Here is a 12,412-nt window from a genome sequence, read left to right as displayed (position 1 = left end):
GACGATGGACATCCACCGGTTGACTCGCTCATGGCTTAGAAATAACTGGCAGAGAATAAACTATTTATATCTAGGAAGGCGGTTCGCAGTGCCGAACGGCGGCGGCTATACAGAATGTTGCGCAAATCAGAGAAAATCGAAAAAAAAAATTCTCTCGGCTTAACCGCGCGTTTGTTCGGGCTCAAATTTCGCACAGAGGTTGCATTTAGTGGTCAGTTTTGTTTTATACTACATTTAGGTGGGGTACTTGCCTGATTCGGGCAGAATTATTTGGAAATCCCCATTGTCTGTGGCGACGGAGAACCAAAATCAAAAGACTTCGCAGCAATGGTACGCGTAGCGCCATCTCGCAGCCATCGGAGAAACGAGCTCTCCACCGGGGAGGGCGGTGGTATGGTGGCTAGAAGGGGAGCTCGTTTCTCCGATGGCTGCGAGATGGCGCTACGCGTACCATTGCTGCGAAGTCTTTTGATTTTGGTTCTCCGTCGCCACAGACGATGGGGATTTCCAAATAATTCTGCCCGAATCAGGCAAGTACCCCACCTAAATGTAGTATAAAACAAAACTGACCACTAAATGCAACCTCTGTGCGAAATTTGAGCCCGAACAAACGCGCGGTTAAGCCGAGAGAATTTTTTTTCGATTTTCTCTGATTTGCGCAACAGTCTGTACATTTCGGCTCCGGCGTTGCTCATATCGAGATCCGTCGTCACCGATCCGGCGCTCTAATTGCCGCCGCACAGGGGTGGCATTCGAGGAGGATCGAAGAGAGCAGTTAAGTTATCGGGAGGTCGCGGGAGATGGCGCGCGCAGCTGGAGCAGCGCGCTGCCCCGGCTGCGGAGCTGGTTACGAGGGACAACGGCGACGCCGCGAAACGCAGGAACCGGCGCCAAAGAGCTGCGCTATAAAAAATTGGCTGTGGTTTAACTGCTGTTGAACCTTGTTAAAGAGCGTAAGCTGTGGTGTATCAGGAAACTAGACTGCATGGCGTACGTAATGTTGAGTGCATACCTGTCGAGAGAGGTTGATCACCAAGTGAACGCTCCGGCCCCACCGACGCGTACCTCAAAGCGCTGTTGAGGGGCCCACTGACCAGGGAGCCAGCTATGCGCTCTTCCCTTCCTCAAAGTCATCGGTGTCTACAACGTTGTCGACGACAACGCCAATTAACTCAATGAACGCCGAAGGTCTATAGCTTCAGTGCCACGTCTAAGTCGCAACGTTGTCAATGGCAACGCATGCAGCGCACATCTGTTTTCGAAGCTCCCGCTCTTCAGCGGTTTCGGCGCAGCTCCTGAGCGGCTGGAGGTCACTAAAGGTCAAAAGCAGACATTGCGTAGGTTCTATAGACCTGGGAGACGATGCTGCGCTTGGAGGACCCGGTCGTGCTGACAATCGCCATCGGCCGAACTGCCAGTGTTATAGACCTTAGGAACATAAACACTTCTTTCACGTCACTTACAGCTGCGGGGGCTTGCTTGGTTGGCTTTATGCACACCCTCTCTCCATCCGTTGCGCGAGACCACGGCTTACACAGGTGTTGCAACGAGTCTCACGCGCGAGCCAAAGGCACACTGCCGGTAGCATTGGCCCCGCGCTCGTGGTAAATTGGTTTCGAGGAAAGGAAACGTCGAAGTAACTCTCTCACATATCCCAGTGGACACCCGAGCCGCGCAGTAAGGGAAGGGATGGAGGAGGCAGTGAAGGAAGGAAGAGAGAAAGCGGTTCTGTAGTGGAGGTCTGCGTAAAATTTTGGACCACATGAGCATTTTTAACCTGCACTTGCACCGCACAGCACACGGGCGCCTTTTGCGTTCCGCCTCCATAGAAACGCACCCGCCCTTGTCGGGTTTGAACCCGGGTACGCTGGCTCTGTAAACGAGGGGCTTAACCACTGGGCCACCTCGGCGGGTTGTTGATCTCTTTTAAGGCGAAAGACTTTAATGCCTCATACTGCCGTTAGCAGCCGTGTCGGCAGATGTGTCCGCGTTTCGGTTACGTGCCTTATATCAGCATATGCCAATCATTACTTCATTGATGGCATTCGAATGATATCGGAACGCGGTCGATCTAAGGAGTTCTATGATAATTGCATGATAATTAATGACTAATTGAGTAATAATAGTTAAGCAACTAGCCTAATTAACATTTCTAGTCAGACCAGATAAATGAATAAAACCGAGTAGGAAACTGGTCGAGTTGGGGAATCGAACCCCGGTCTCCGGAGTGCGAAGCGAGCACGCTAACCACTTCTCCATGCCAGCTCGATAGTTTGGAATGAACAAAGGCGCGTCTAGTGAACGCGGTCTCTTCGGTCACTGCCATGCCATCTTCATCCCATCCCTTACGGCAAGGTTCAGGTGTCCACCATGATATGCGAAACAGATACATTTCCTTTGCTCAAAAACCAATTTACCGTTGAGCAAGGCCTACAGCCGAACGGGCGATGGCATTCTGTGGACTCCCTGCCAGCATTCCAAGACGTTGTCACGTTCCACTTTTAGAGGCGAAGCTTAACATCTTAACCGCACATCAGTGACACAAGCAGCAACACCGCGCTTAAGGCTTTCGCCACACCGCGCTTTAGGTCAGCAAAGTGGCCCCCTGAATTTTTATGACGGCGCAGGTATATAGGTGTCTCCCTACAGTCCCCTTTCCGTCTGGCCAATTTCTGTGCCGACGCGCGGATTCCTGTGCCTTCGCTCTCTCGCTCGCGCAATCCACGTCCGCGATGCGCCGCCGTAAATTTGCATGTGTGTGCCCTCTATTTCCCCACATTAAAGGATTGGTGCAATGATCAGTGCCGCCACGGGCCTATCTTTGCCCGAGCCGCGAGAAACGAAAAGTCGAGGCTCGAAGCGCAACCAGGGCGGCGCAACTGCGCGTGTCTTCTTTAAAAAAGGGCTGGCAGCGCACAGGGCGTATCTTATTCTGTTTAGCGCTTTTCGTGGCATATTAGGTATGCATATAGTTTTTGGAAACAAACAACGATGTTTCAGAAACGGCTGAAATGACGCTGTACAGCGCGCGCAGTCTAAAAACTAGCCGTCCCTTTGACGGGGAAATTGGCTAATTGCTTTTTGAGGAAATGAAATGGCGCAGTATCTGTCTCGCACATCTCGGCGGACACCTGAACCGCGCCGCAAAGGAAGGGAGGAAGGTGGGAGTGCAAGAAGAAAGAGAGAAAGAGGTGCTGTAGTGGGGGTTTCCGGATAATTTCCAACACCTGGGGATCCTTAGCATGCACTGACCTCGCACAGCACACGGGCGCCTTTTGCGTTTCGCGGCTAGAAACAGGACGACAGCATGTCTTCGGCGTTAATAGGTACAAAACGTGCGTCGTAAAAGGTGCAGGGAAATTAAATGATCTATACCGCTAATAATGAAATATACCTCCCTAATGCAACCGTCTCTCCACCGCGTTCCCAGGAACAAATAATGTAGCTCCACTTTGAGCGTAACTATACTTCCGCATTGGTATTATACAGATTGCTATTTCAGTGTTCCTTAATCTATAAATTGAGCTGTTACGCAGCAGAGCTGAAAAGCAAACAAAATAAAACTCCCTTCCCGTTACGGAGGTTCAGGCGTCCACGGTGATATGCGAGACAGATACATTTCCCTTCCTCAAAAACCAATTTACCGACGAGCAAGACGTACAGCCGAACGGGCGATGGCGTTCTGTGGACTCCCTGCCAGCGTTCCACACTAGGCGAAGTTTAACATCTTAATCACACATCAGTGACACAAGCAGAAAAAACCGCGCTTAAGGCTTCCGTCTCACCGCACTTTGGGTCAGCAAAGTGCCCCCCTGACTCTTTTTATGACGGCGCAGTGTAGGTGTCTCCCTACAGTGTCCTTTCCGTCCAGCCAATTTCTGTGCCGACGCGCGGCTTCCTGCGCGCAGTCCACGTCCGCGATGCGCCGCCGTAAATGTGCATTTGTGTGCCCTCTATTTCCCCACAATAAAGGATTGGCGCAACGCGTCCGTGGGATCCGTGCCGCTACGGGCCGATATTTGCGCGAGCCACGAGAAACGAAAAGACGAGGCTCGAAGCGCAACCAGGGCGGCGCAACTGCGCGTGTCCGCTTTAAAAGAAGGGCTGGCAGCGCACAGGGCTGGCCGGATTCCGTTTAGAGCACTTCGTTGCATACTATTTGTAGAGGACTGGCTGGCCCTTTTATGGTTTTGAGTTCAAATGAACTTCTCTTCAGAGAGACTACATCAGTTTTTGGAAAAAAAAAAGAAAAGAAACAATGTTTCAGAATCGGCTGAAAAGAAGGTGCACAGTTCAGCGTGCGCACTGTAAAAACCAGCCGTCACTTTGGCTGTGAAATTGGCAAATTGGTTTTTGAGGAAAGGAAACGGCGCTCTATCTCTCTTTCATATCTCGGCGGACATCTGAGCTGCGCCGCAAAGGAAGGGAGGAAGGTGGGAGTGAAAGGAGAAAGAGAGAGAGAGGTGCCGTAGTGGAGGTTTCCAGAATAATTTCGAACACCTGGGGATCCTTAACGTGCACTGACATCGCACAGCACACGGGCGCCTTTTGCTTTACTCGGCTCGAAACACGACGACATGTATTCGGCGTAAATAGGTGCAAAACGTGCGTCGTAAAAGGTAGAGGGAAATTAAATGATCTATACCGCTAATAATGAAATACGCCTCCCTAATGCAACCGTCTCTCCACCGCGTTCCCAGGAACAAATAATGTAGCTCCACTTTGAGCGTAACTGTATTTCCGCATAGGTATTATACAGACTGCTATTTCAGTGTGCCTTAATCTGTAAATTTAGCTGTTAGGCAGAGGAGCTGAAAAGCAAACAAAATAAAATTGTGCTATGGTTTTCCACGTTACTTACAGGTGGGGGGGAGGGTGGGCTTGCTTGGTTCGCTTTATGCACACCCTCTCTCCATCCGTTGCGCGAGACCACGGCTTACACAGGTGTTGCAACAATTCTCACGCGCGAGCCAAACGCACACTCCCGGTAGCATATTGGCCCCGCGCTCGTGGTAAATTGGTTTTGAGGAAAGGAAACGTCGCAGTAACTCTCTCACACATGTCGGTGGCCACCCGATCCGCGCCGTGAGGGAAGGGATGAAGCCGAAAAGCATACGCAGAGGAGCTGAAAAGCAAACAAAAATTCAGGGGGCACTTTGACATGTCGAAAGTGCGTAGAGGCGAAAGCGTTTTCCGCACCACTTTGCCTATGTGACACTGGTGACGTCACCACTGGATGACGTGACACATAATTGATGACGAAGTCATGACAAATTCTAATTAGTGGCTAATTACTAATTAATGACATAATACTAATTAATTGCTAATCAATGACGCTTAAGCTTCGCCTTTAAGAGTGGAACGCGGCAGCGTGTTGTAGCGGTGCCAGGGAGTCCACGGAACGCCACCGCCCGATCGACGCGATGCCTCGCCCTTTGAACGCAAAGCTTTTTGAAGAAAGGAAATGGCGCAGTAATTCTCTCTCATCTCGGTAGACACCCGAACCGCACCTTACAGGAAGGGTTGAAGTGGGAGTGAAAGAAGAAAGAGAAAGAGGGGCCGTAATGAAGAAACTGAAAATTGTATTTGAGGAAAGGAAATCACGCAGTAGCTCTCTCACACATCTGGGTGGACACCCGTCAAAACGCCGACACATCTGCCGACACGGCTGCTAACGACAGTATGAGGCATTAAAGGCTTTGGCCTGAAAATAAAATTGTGCTATGTTTTTCCACATTACTTAGAGCTGGGGGGAGGGAGGGGGGGGAGTTGCTTGGTTTGCTTTTTTGCACACCCTAGATCTCTCCATCCCTTGCGCGAGACCACGGCTTCCGCAGGTGTTGCAACAATTCTAACGCGCGAGCCAAACGCACACTCCCGGCAGCATTTGCCCCGCGCTCGTGCAAAATTGGTTTCGAGGAAAGGAAATCACGCAGTCGCTCTCTCACACATCTGGGTGGACTCCCGAACCGTAAGGGAAGGGATGAAGGAGGCAGGCAGGGGGAGAGGGTAGAGTACCGAGGAGCGCAAAAAAATAGACAAAAAGGGCGGCCCTCTGATTAGCTGCCGTTTGCAAACGTCATACGACCGGTGACCTATCGCGAGGCCGTCGCGATTCGTGTCGCGCGAACGGGAGCCTCCTCGTGTGGTCTGAACCAGCGTGGGTGGTTTGTGAGGGCATGGTTCTTTTTACATGTTCTCGCGCCATTTTTTTTTTTTCAGGTTGGTGTTAAGACGGCCAGGCTTGGGTTCATGGCAGCGGCTGCAATCACAAACCAACTGAGCCTGATTACGGTAGGTGTACTGCATGTTTACTATGTTAGCTTACATTTTCCTCTCTGTACGTTGTGTATGACACAGGCGCGGAGAGTCTCGTTCGAGCCGCCGTGGGGTGCACACCGTGGCGGCCGGCGTACGTTTTTCTCCTCGGGCCCGTAGTGGATTCGTCTCGCGCTGTGCTCGCCCGCTTTCCTGCACAAGTGTTACCATCACTGCGAACACTCTTCTGCGCGTTTCTCGTGAGCCCACTCCTTCCTAACGCGACAGGTGGCCTTGTGTGCTTACACACAGGTGAAGGGAACACCCGAGCCCGTTTCGATGCGAGCCGATGGGGCGCTTGTGGCTGTTGTAAACAACGAGCTGTCGGGCTTTCGTGCGGTCGTAAGATATGTGGTTGGACAGCTGTGCACCCCATAGTGCTCCGTCGGTGCGTATTCCGCTTTTGGATTGAATCGGCCTAGCTGTTCTTATAATCCTTACTGTTCCAAAAGTGTAGCACGAACACACAGCCACAGGGGCTCGATCGGCGCGCATCGCTCGCATGTTCACTGCCGTATTGCTTCCACCTGCAGTAGAAGCGACCGCCTCTCCCTCCGTCTTTTGCGGGGACATCAGAGCACGCCTTTACTCTTTACGCGCTCGCTCTGCCGCGCCTATTTCTATTCATCTCTCCGCAACTGCCCTGCAGCTCTTCGGTCGGCTGAATACTCGCCCCGGCTCCTCACGCTGCAGCCGTGCGAGGCGGCGGCGGCCGGCCCGCTGGTTGTCGTATATCTTCCTGCTGCAGTGGCCGCAGTTTGGCGTCATCACTCCGAGGTCCGGTGTGTGCCTGCAGCGAGCTGAGTGAGCTTCGTGCAAGCGGGCCCCCAATTTCTAGAACCAGCATTTTGCTAGAAATAATAATAGTGATCCTATTATTTATGTCATATAAAGGTAGGACACTGGAGGCCGGCTGTAAAAGCTGTCATGCAAGACAGCTTCACAGAGCCGCAGGCGCCCCCTACACTGAACGGCGTCACAGCGGCATTTTTTTTTCTTACAAGAGGAATAAAGTACAATACATGATCACAATTGGAAATTCTCTTTCCTAAAGTAAATGTAACAGACATGAATATGGTGGAATTGTGGACGAGGAGGCAATTACCAAATTACAGTTTTTCTGATGCAGTAGAAAAACAGGAAGAGGTGCACAGTGACGGAGCAGTCGACCAAAAGAACAATCACAAATGCAGTTTCCTTATGTGCCATTAAACACAACACAACAAATGCAGTTTCAGTTATCTGGCAGAAATAATAACACATATAAAAGAAAAACGAATAAAACACGCATTGTCATTTGCAACAAGTGAAGACAGGACGGAAACTAACAAGACACACAATTGGGAAATATCGGACTAGACAAACACGGGGGGCTGAAAAGGAAATAAAACAGCCTACAATGTTTTGAAATGCAGCTGAAGTGCTAAAAATATGTCATAACTACAAGGTGCACTTGTTCTAGATGGAATCTGTTTAGTAACCTGGGCAAGTTGTCCTGTAGTGTCTTTAAAGCATAGGTTGTTTTGTAAGTTGTTACTTTCCAGGGCTCAGTACGTGTCTGGTGGGCTGTAGTGTTTTCCTGCACGTTGGCTAATTCTTTTAACAATGAGCTCTTGTTTATTTTTTTTGTTTTTAAATTTAACGCATAAAATGAGGTAGAACAATTTGGTAACTGGGATAATATTGTATTTGTCCAAAAGGTGCTGTGTTTGAGAATAAAAATGCAAACATTCTATTATTCTAAGCCTCTTCTGCAACTTGTGAAGCCTTAGCGAATTTCCATGTGTTGTAGTAGACCAGATTAAACGGCAGTGGTTCAGTCTGGAGGAAACCAATTAATTGTAAATTAACATGATAATTTTTTGGGGTAAGTATGCGACGATTTCGGTATATCAACCCAATACATGTTCGAAATCAAAAAGGTCAGGCTAGACCACACCGAGAGCCTTCACTGCCCTGTCACCTTGAGGGAGAACCGAGTGTAATCTCTGATGGCCTACGGCACCAAAGTTGCCGTATGCGTTGTCTGAGTTAGTCTTGAAATTATGCAACAAAACTTTAAACTGAGTACTATTAGGTGCTGCTAATTCTGTTCCCATGCAGGTTCAGGTGTGGACGACATCCACCTAGTCGCCGTTGCAGTCGACAGAGAGGAGTGCATCTGCAGAACTACGCAGTCTGCACAAGGCAGTGGGACCCCTTCTTGGGGCCTTTCTTTGTTTTCAAGACCTGTTATCCACCCGGCTGCCCTCTCACTACGGAATGTTTGCACAGGTAAATGAGTAGGAAATAATCGAAAGGACCCTTTCGATAAAGGTTGGAATTTTAGGACCAGTAAAAATTTATTCAAATAGTATGCTTTACTGAAAATCAAGTACTTTTTCTACGTACAAAAAAGATAACCTGACCTCTGGACAACTTCCTTGGTTATGTGGGTTTGAATAGGATTCCTCAATACAAGGTACAGGACTGGAATCTTTTCTTTCAGTGATTTCTGGTTTATGCAGTAGTGAGTAATCTGATAACCTGGCAGCTCTTAGCACAGAAAGATGACGCTATTCCTATCATGCATCATCACTTACGATGCGTACCAAATTTGTTACATTTCTGTTCGTGTTCCAGCAAAAAACCAGCGAATAGTGGCACTCAAGTTGACGAGAGGGTACACACACACACTACTGCCAGACTTACAGCTGATTTAATTTAGCAAGCGCACATGCAGATGTAATAAAGTCCAGTCATCATTTCATTCCCGATAAAATGCACCACTCTTTCTCTGTGATAAGGAAAGACAAGTGTTGCTTATCCAGGACTGCTCTCATTTTTTAAAAAACAATTTTTATAAGTGTCTCAAGCAGTTCTTGCTCATGCCTGGACTTCCCCCTGCGAGTAATGCTCGCATAGTGAAACAGAGGCGGGCATTTGCTATAGTCCTTCACATGCAAAGCAAGGTTGCTACCTGTGCCTTCTTGCAACTTGTTGCCGTGTCGTCTGAGGCGTTCATTCATGCATTGCCCAGTCTGCCTGATGTATTGTTTCCCACTGGACATGGGGATTGAGTACACAACCCACATTGCACACATTGTGAACTTTGTTTGGTGGTTGTTCTTGCAGACTGGTTCTCTTGCATAGTCGGAGATGCGTGTGCAAAGACCAGATAGCTTGGAGGTGGCTCAAAACACCGAGTTGATACCAAAATTTTCTGACACTGTTTTCAACCCCTGGAAATTTTTATAGAACACACGAAAACAGCGCAAACTTCCCGAAGGACGCAGAAAGAGGAGATGCGCGACCCAGGCGCTGGCTAACAACTGAAATTTTATTGCTCTGACACATCCGTAAATACACTCAAGTTCTTTTTATAGAAGTATGGGACAAGAATCATCGAGATGATCGCGTACTTCCATAAAAATTTTCTATAGGCTCAAAAACAGTGTTAGAAAATTTGGTGTCTACATGGTGTTTTCAGCCCCTCATGAGCTGTCTGGTCTTTGCGGCCGCATCTCTGGCTGTGAAAGAGAACATGTCCGCAAGACGAATCACCAAACGAAGTTCTCAAAGCGTTTGGCGAGGTTTGTGTATCAAATGCTCATGTGCTGTGGGAAAGTAGACATCGGGCAGACTGGGCAAGGCTTGAATGAACGCCACAGGAAACACATTGCCTGACGGCACAGGGAGCAACCTTGTGTTGCATTTCAGCAATTTAGCAAACGTTTGCCTCTGTTTCACTGCACGAGTATTACAATCAGGGGGAAAAGCAAGCACGAGCGGGAACTGCTTGAAGCATTTTTAATCGGAAGCAATGAGCGGTCCTGCCTAAGCGAGCAATCTCTCCTTAGCATAGGGCAGGGGTTCTCAAACTGGGTTCCGCGGAACACAGGGGTTCCGCGGGCGGTCTTCTTGTGTTCCGCGAGAACCGTCACCGGCCCTGACCCGGCAGCTGATTTGAGACTGGCTCTGAGTGCTACTGAGCCACGCTTTCACTTGCTCTTAAAAGGGAAGCAGTACCACCCATCACATTAGTATTTGTATTAATCTGTGGAATAAACATTTAACATTTGCAACTCTCTCTTGGCAAAAATGCACTTGACAACATTGCTGGTAAGTGAAAGCGGGGGGGGGGGGGGGTTCCTTGGAACTTATTGAAGGCTTTTGGGGTTCCTCCAAGCAAAAAAGTTTGAGAGCCCCTGGCATAGGGAAAGAGTGGCACTTTTTACCGGGCATGGAAAGACGACAGCATTTGATTTTTCATTTGCATGTGCGCTTGTGCGAGAAAATGGCTTCAAGTACGTGGATGAGCCAAAAATAAATCATTTGTAAGTCCAGCAAAAGTGTGTGCAACTTCTTTTGGTCCTATGTCTCGGTCTTCGCAGGGTTTTTTTTTTTTTTGCTAGAACTTGAATAACTAGCTCGCTCAGCAATTCACATTTTAGTTGATATGCTTCATGGATTTTTCAATGCCTGAACATTTGTGAACATTTATTATTCATGCTAGTGCTGTCATCAAACCAGGTGCCTTTTATTCTGTTTGTGGATCCAAAGCCACCGAATTTCGGAACTTTCAGCAATGTGTGAGATAGTGAGATATGGTGTTAATTGAATATACTTTCAAGCCATGCTAGCAATAATTATTTCACAGTGCTCTGAAGCACTGTAAAATATCTGCAATGCTGTGGTTGTAACAGTGTACTGCAGAAAACACCTGGTATAGTTATTTATGTCAATTCAAAACATTTTTTGTAATCTGTGCAGCTCGCTCAGCCTTGAAGAAAGTAAGGCGTAATTCTAGCAGTACATAAGTTGTATACCATGTGATGGTTATAAGTCCTTTCCTCCAGAATGATCTATTGATCTGCAAGAGTTGTCCAGTTGAATGAGGTGCTACTAATGCCTTCTACTTCCAGACCTGCTCTCTTAAGACTGCCTAAATTGGTTTATATGCCGTTGCCTGCTGATCAAAGGTTTGCCTTGAGGAAATCTGATGTGTAACTCCCTAGAGGCAGTCATACCATATCTGAAGTTTTAGAAAATAAAGACAACTTTAAGTATTTTTGTCTTTTACCCTGATTATCAGGTAACGTGAGTCAGCTGACAAATTAAAGTACAGTGACTACATTGCTTTCAAGTGGTAAATGTAGAGGCAACCTCGTGGATATAGGTTGCATCGACGAAAGGATGATGGAATGAGGGAACAAGACAGTGCACCTTTTGAACTGAGACTGTGAAATTTTTCCGCAAGCTGCGATATTGTTCAGCGGTGACCTGTTGTCGCAGCTTGGGAAAGCCCATGCCTTGCATACCACGCACCAAGAGGCAGGTTAAAGTTCATTATGTTGTGCATCGTAGTTAAAATGCAACACATTTCGCAAATGAAAGTTTTGCAGATGTGTTATCTCTCTTTTATAGAAAAGAGAATTTTTTTTTTCATCTAAAAGTATGTAATTATGGCAACAAAATTGTTCCCTCACATTTTTTGGCTTCATGTGGCCCTTTTCTGATGCCTTCATGCTGTGCAATTTTGTACACATTCTTCACCTATCATCCTTGTATCTATCTGGCTCTATACTATGTTCCGTTTTTCAGATGCCAGGGTCCATGGATGTTCTTGGGAGGAAGCACTTAAGGCAACAGAGGGAGTTAGCAAGTTTAACGCTTTTTTTTGTATTTCGGCAACTAAGAAAGCACTTATGAGCAATAAATACCTTGAAAGAAAAGATATCATTTTTTGTAGCGTTTTTCATAAGATGTTGCATAATCCAAACAACTTTGAATTTGGAATTATAACAAAAGATAGAAGCAAGCTTGTAGATTTCCAATATTCTGGGAACCCTTGATCAAGAAGCAAGGGAAAATCCAAATGAAAGACAGAAACTACAGTTGAGATCATCTCCAGAACAATGAATGCCAACTTCTTAGGCTTTTAGTAACATACACAAGTATGGACCGTAACTATAAAGAATTATAGATGGGCTGTACAGAAAAGGCACCAGGCTGTCTTATAAACCTATATCTGTTTGAGACTGACAAAGAAAACATGAAGGACAGTCAAATTTTTGCTTGCGTGTTTTCATCTTTATAATAATGTGTAACACAT

At 47.5% G+C, this 12,412-nt stretch overlaps 1 protein-coding gene across 2 annotated transcripts; it reads left to right on the top strand.

Annotated features, from left to right (window-relative positions):
• The first annotated feature begins 6,173 nt into the window (after positions 1–6,173).
• On the top strand, positions 6,174–12,032 carry LOC149356788 (uncharacterized). 2 transcript variants are annotated; one of them, XM_089577826.1, is made up of 4 exons: positions 6,174–6,294; positions 6,968–7,095; positions 8,422–8,592; positions 11,902–12,032. In XM_089577826.1, the coding sequence occupies exons 1-4, from the start codon at positions 6,253–6,255 to the stop codon at positions 11,939–11,941; spliced, it is 381 nt and encodes a 126-aa protein (XP_089433952.1). In that variant the 5' UTR covers positions 6,174–6,252; the 3' UTR covers positions 11,942–12,032. The 2 variants fall into 2 exon arrangements, 1 of the variants encoding a protein (XP_089433952.1); XR_016289838.1 differs by lacking the exon at positions 6,968–7,095 and having other exon boundaries at positions 6,198–6,294.
• Positions 12,033–12,412: the final 380 nt, after the last annotated feature.

The sequence above is a fragment of the Amblyomma mixtum genome, chromosome 3 (genome assembly GCF_055824585.1).
Source record: "Amblyomma mixtum isolate Tamu chromosome 3, ASM5582458v1, whole genome shotgun sequence".
In the NCBI taxonomy this organism is placed as follows: Eukaryota; Metazoa; Arthropoda; class Arachnida; order Ixodida; family Ixodidae; genus Amblyomma; species Amblyomma mixtum.
Note: the sequence above shows the minus strand (reverse complement) of the source record. Positions and strands in the feature narration are given on the sequence as shown.

What these genes read in the sequence shown, in the direction of transcription:
- LOC149356788 (XM_089577826.1), top strand. Translation starts at nt 6,253, where the DNA reads ATGGCAGCGGCTGCAATCACAAACCAACTGAGCCTGATTACG. An exon ending in TTTGGCGTCATCACTCCGAG is followed by an intron (nt 7,096 to 8,421) that starts GTCCGGTGTGTG and finishes GTTCCCATGCAG; the next exon opens with GTTCAGGTGTGGACGACATC. An exon ending in ACTACGGAATGTTTGCACAG is followed by an intron (nt 8,593 to 11,901) that starts GTAAATGAGTAG and finishes TCCGTTTTTCAG; the next exon opens with ATGCCAGGGTCCATGGATGT.